The sequence below is a fragment of the Camelina sativa genome, chromosome 11 (genome assembly GCF_000633955.1).
Source record: "Camelina sativa cultivar DH55 chromosome 11, Cs, whole genome shotgun sequence".
In the NCBI taxonomy this organism is placed as follows: Eukaryota; Viridiplantae; Streptophyta; class Magnoliopsida; order Brassicales; family Brassicaceae; genus Camelina; species Camelina sativa.
In genome coordinates, this window is record NC_025695.1 from 423,337 (window position 1) to 428,977 (window position 5,641).

The window sequence follows — 5,641 nt, forward strand, 5'->3', positions numbered from 1 at the left end:
TTTTCTTAAATTTAATTAGGACTTGGTGAGATTTTGTTGTTTTGGCATTTAGTTTTGGGGGTTCATATTTATAGACACATAATGGTGGCTACTGCCTACTGATTCTGGTTTTGCGTATACGTATTTTGGGTGATTTGGTAATTAATCAATACGACGTATTGGTTTGTTAAAGATCCATGCATGTACTGTCAAAGAGATTATTCACGATACTCTCATAGATTTTTTTTTTTTTTTTTCTTCTTTCACCTCGAATTCTCTAGTGAATTTTCAAGAAACTATCTATTAAATTTAGATCAATATCTTTGCACTTATTCATTTTAAAAGATCATATATTTTTCTTTATACCTCAATACATTTAAGATAAGTGTATTCTAGTATATAGTAATTTCTTTAAAAATAAGATTTGATAGATTTGAATCATTTGATCACCTGCTTTTTTATAGTGCCAGGTGTGGTAAAAATATTCCACATTTGTTTTTCTTTCTTTTATATGTTTACATTTGTAGAAGAATTATACTGCAAATAGGTGCAATGAGAAACAAAAAAATATTTAAATTAGATGACTCATCAATTTACAAAAAGAAAAAAAATAATTATCACAAATTTTTCATTTTCAGGCATAAGAAGAAATGGAAGGGTACAAAGAATAGGGGAACGAGATCTTGGGGGTGTATTTAACTTACATTTTAAGTGATTTTTGTAAAATTTACAAATGTTATGTTATTCAATCATGAATTTTTAAAAGTCTATTAAAATCCACTGTTATTAAACTGGTGATTTAAAAATCTATTTTCAAATCAATTATTATTCAAAACAGTTTTGAGGATTTGAATTTTAATAACTTTTAGAGATTCTGGAGGATTTGAGAGAATTTGTTTAATTAAAAATACAGAAATCCAAATTTCATGGTTTTAGCTGGATTTGAAAATCTTTTACAGAAAATCATATAAACTTCTCTAAAATCTATCAAAATTCTAAATTTCCTAAATCCCATAAAATTCTCCAAAATCATGGTTTTAATACACCACCATTAATGTTTTAATCAACAAATCTATTTTAAAAGTAAGGAAAATTTGAATGTATAACCAAAAAAAAATACTTTAATTTATTGTATCACAATTATAACCATGAAATGTTATATAGGATATAATTTATGTATTAATGACAACTTTATCCTTACCACCATCACTCTTATCATCACCCCTTACCAGAACCAGTCACCGTCCACCACCTCCGGCCACCCACCTCCAGTCACCACCACCACCATTGCCACCAAACCGTCAAAGGTAACTTTTTTTCTACCCCTCATGTTATTCACTTAATTTTTTAAAATAGTCTGCTATATTCTTAATTATATGTTTAAATTTGGCTAATTGGCAAATTGACCCAAAAATTAAAGTAAAAGTTTTATTTCATTTCTGCTTTGGCCAAATAAAATTCAGATTTGTACCCAAAAAAAAACATGAATGGACTATGTAATATGATTAATAAAGTGAATTTTATGAGAATAACGTTTGTCCTGATAGAGAAATTTCTTGTTGATAAATCATTTTTTGATACTGAAACGTGATAGATAAATTTCTTGTTGATCATTTTCGTGAAAGTGAGCTATACTTTTCGTCCTGAATCTTGAACCGAGCTTGTGTGCAACGATTCGAAATCCTATGACAGATTTCATATGTTTAATTAAACCGGACAATATATTTTGCTCTTGAGGCTTGACAACATAGTAATTAGCATCTGTTTAGTGGAATAACTTTCAGGTCAGATTTCAAAACGCGAGTACATACATAGTAAATATAACGAGTTAAGTAAGTATAAAAGCTCTGTTTATTCTAAAGACTTATTCGTGTACCGTATCTTATCTTGTCTGTTAAATCTGCTCCATATCGTATTCTTTTATTTCTCTACACAATGATCTACCTGACTACCTCCTTCTGGTAATTTTATTGTCTGATTATATTTTATAGAAAGCACCCGTTTGTTCGTTTATATCAGTCACATCATCATCTCTCGTTATAGTTTCCACAATTGTCCCGTTATTTATTTTCAAAATATTTTAATTTCAAGCATATCCAAACTAAGACAAATTTCTTTAAAAATCTGAATACCTAAAATAGTATTAATTGTGTATATTACATTTATTAGGAACTATGACCAACCGCTATTATTAGGTTTAGTTGCAGGGTAGTTTTCGATTAATTTTTCTGATATTTAATTTAGAATATCCAATTATAAATTTGTTGACTAGAGTTGCATACTTGCATCAATGGAACATTTGTATAATCATAGACCTATAAAATGTATATTATGGAATGATTACAATCATTACATAATAAGTACGGAAGCACAACAAACCAAAACAATACTGATATTATTGCTCAAGTTACAAGAAATGTGTATGCATATATATCTATCTTCAGATATGCCACTAAAATATTAAATAATTGAAGCAATAATTCACGGAAACTGAATTAAGATAGAATCTCGAGAGAAAAAATAGCATGGAAAACATAATTTTCAAATAATGAAAGTCTAGCTAACGGTCATCGTCATGTTAGTTCATACTATAATCAATTTCTTAACCTAATTTTTTTTTCTGTACCACTACAAAAAAAACTCATGTATCAATTATAGGTTAAAAAAAAAATATGGATATGAGATCTATCTTTAACAAAATTAAATAAAACTTTTACCCGTTTTCCTTAGCAACCATCAAATATATATATGGTAGACTATCAATTACATTTGTAGAAAAATAAAATCAAAATGTAAAAAACAGGTGAATAATCCGAACAAGTTATTCAGATTACTAAAAAAAAAGACTTCTTTTTTCTTTGCATGGGCAAGATGAGAGACTTCTAAAAAAACATGTACTCCCATACTCCTAGCTACAACTTTAGAACTAAATTCCATGACGTCAGCTAAAACTGGGATTGGCTGCAAAGTAAGCCAAGACGCCAACGAAAGGAGCATTGATGTAAGTAGTTGGCTCGGACTTGCGGAAATCGGACCGATCATCATCGTACTTATCATCCTCCCCGGGCCCTCCCACCACCGCTCCAATCAAAACGTTCGGGTTTGGTTCGGTCGAATTGAAATAAACCGACCCGTCTTTGCACCCGATCGCTCCTGGATGATCAGAGATCGACGGTAACGATGAGCCACGGTGGTGGATCTTCTTTGGATACCTCTCTCCATACCCGACCATGTACGATAGTCCCATCGGATTGTCTCCCAAAATATAGTCCACCTTCACTTTCCAATAAACATTCAAGATTACACTTAATTTGCAGACCCAAATAGGCTAACCAATTTAATCACTTAAATTCTTAAACCAAACCAAACAGGTCTAACCTGTTTCTTGGCGAGACGGCGGAGATAATCAGGAGGGACGGCAAGGGTGCCGCAACTGAGGGAGAGAGAGCTCCTAGAAAGATATTGAGCGTAGACAAGGAGGAGGAAAGATATGGTGGTGGCATGTTGCAGCTGGCTACCTCCGGGCTTGTAAAGTAGACCGGCCGGAGTGTACTCAACGTGCGTTCCTGGAGATTCCGGGACCAGACTACACATGAAGCTCTCCGCCGATGCCTTGTACGCCTCTAAGTTGTACATATTCCCTTCTATCACTTCCTGTACCGAAATTAAATTAAACTCCAATTTCATCGGTTATCGTACCGGTTTGATTTCTTAACCGGGTGGTGGTGGTGGTTTCACGTGCGCGGAAAGAAAAGAACACATACTGTAACTTTATTATTTATGCACGTGCAAGGCTCGTGTTTTCTACTAACTTTTTTACTATTTTAAAGTTAATTTTGATTTGAACCCCTAACTTTAATGTTAATATAATTTAGGAAACTAACCTTTGAAACGAGAATATTAAGTCCACCAACTTTGTTGTCCCAGCCAAATTCGTCGACGTTATCGCTAGCACCAAACGGTTCACGGTTACTCTCTATGTAATTAAGGTAGCTTTCATCACCAGTAGCTTTTCTCAACCAAGCTGCTCCCCACAATAACTCATCCTATACCCATACCAATTTTCATAATTAAAAAAATCATCAAGAAAATTAATAAAATACTTATACATGATTCTATAATGATCCTACGTTGAATAATTGTTACCAACTCAACTCCTTTAGTGAGACAAATTTACAAATGTTGAAATTTTGTGTTTTACCTGAAATCCGTTGAAGTCACAGTAAAAAGGACAAACGTCATTTTTAATATCATCATTGCTGCTATAAGCACCGCGATACGTATCAGCGAACTGAAAAGTTTTGACGGCATTTTGGAGCAACGTTTGAGAGTAGCTTGGATCCGATGATCGGAAAGCAATTGAAGCAGCTGAGAAGGCCGCGGTGATCTCTCCGGCAACTTCAGAAGCCGGATTTGGGGCATTAACAGCGTAAGCAGTCCGTGGTGTGTCCATATCTTCAGGTCTTTCCCAGCAATTATGATCTGCAATTGGATCACCTACCTGTATTCACAAGCTCGTTTATTTTTTCTTTCTACTTTAGTTAGTTTTCACTTTTCAAATAATTATAATATCCAGCCAAAAAAAAATGTAGATATAAATAATGTTAATGAATAAAGTAAGAAATAATATACCTAATTAACAACATCAACATCAAATATGATGTCTGTTTTCTCTAATATTGGAACTAAGAGAATTAAACGATTCTGAGAAAGAAGTCTCTATCATCGCATCTCAACTCTAATTACTGAATGATGATCATATGTATAGTTTCATTTAAATTATGATGCAACGACCTTCAAATCAATGTTGAGAATTCTAAAAGCCATTCACTAATTTATTTTATATAAATGTGTATTATTGAATTTTATCATTATCCAATTATAGTCAACAAAATTTATTGTTGTAGGTTCCAAAAAATAAAATAGCAGAAAAAAATAATCACAAACTAAAACGCAGTAATAGTAGGTTGGTCATATTTGTATTTACTACAAAGTACGGACACACACAAAATTAAATTGACATTTACGTTGCCAACTTGTAAAATTCATAGTAAAGTTTTGTCTGGTCACTCTATGACATGCGTGTGTTACGTACTGGACCTTGTCATTAACAAAAACAAATTAAATTGAAATTTTTTTTTTTTGGACCAATTGATATTTATTCATGATTGATAATTTCCAATAGAGAAAGAAATAAATCAAGTGAAAGAGAGAGAGAAATAGAAGCAAGGACCAAGGAAAAAAAGTGTGAGGCAACGACAAAATTGAGAAAAGGGTTAAATGCAGAGGAGGGAGACTCTTGAGAGTCCAAAACAAACACTTCACGGGTTAGTTTCATTCATTTCTATCTCTTTGGCAACTCAAACGATTCAGTTTCCTAAATCTTCGCTATTTAATTTCCCTAATTACCCTTCCCAATTGTTACATATTCACTAATAATGCCACTCACCGGCAAAAAGCAGTTTACGAAATTGAATAGACGACGGACATTAGATTAAAACCACCACACTAACCTGGACGAAGATGCGGTTAGGTAGCTGAGAAACTGATTTGAGAAGGTAATTAGAGCTCCACCGTAGAGCCACCAGGGAATTACGGAGCTCCGACGGAGGCATGAGTTCGCCGAATTCAATTACGCTCCAGGCGAGCATTGTGGTGGTGA

The 5,641-nt window shown here is 33.2% G+C and overlaps 1 protein-coding gene across 2 annotated transcripts; it reads right to left on the reverse strand.

Annotated features, from left to right (window-relative positions):
* Window positions 2,680-5,635, reverse strand: LOC104720810 (endoglucanase 24-like). 2 transcript variants are annotated; one of them, XM_010438695.2, is made up of 5 exons: window positions 5,493-5,635; window positions 4,181-4,480; window positions 3,864-4,025; window positions 3,358-3,633; window positions 2,680-3,253 (listed from the first exon to the last, which is right to left on the reverse strand). In XM_010438695.2, exons 1-5 carry the CDS (start codon window positions 5,628-5,630, stop codon window positions 2,921-2,923), a joined length of 1,209 nt encoding a protein of 402 aa, XP_010436997.2. In that variant the 5' UTR covers window positions 5,631-5,635; the 3' UTR covers window positions 2,680-2,920. The 2 variants fall into 2 exon arrangements, with proteins under 2 accessions (XP_010436997.2, XP_019088197.1); XM_019232652.1 differs by having other exon boundaries at window positions 3,179-3,258.

Coding starts and splice junctions, on each gene's coding strand:
- LOC104720810 (XM_010438695.2), bottom strand. CDS start 5,630: ATGCTCGCCTGGAGCGTAATTGAATTCGGCGAACTCATGCCTCCGTCG. Junction 4,481..5,492: donor CTAACCGCATCTTCGTCCAG/GTTAGTGTGGTG, acceptor TTGTGAATACAG/GTAGGTGATCCAATTGCAGA. Junction 4,026..4,180: donor GTGACTTCAACGGATTTCAG/GTAAAACACAAA, acceptor GTATGGGTATAG/GATGAGTTATTGTGGGGAGC.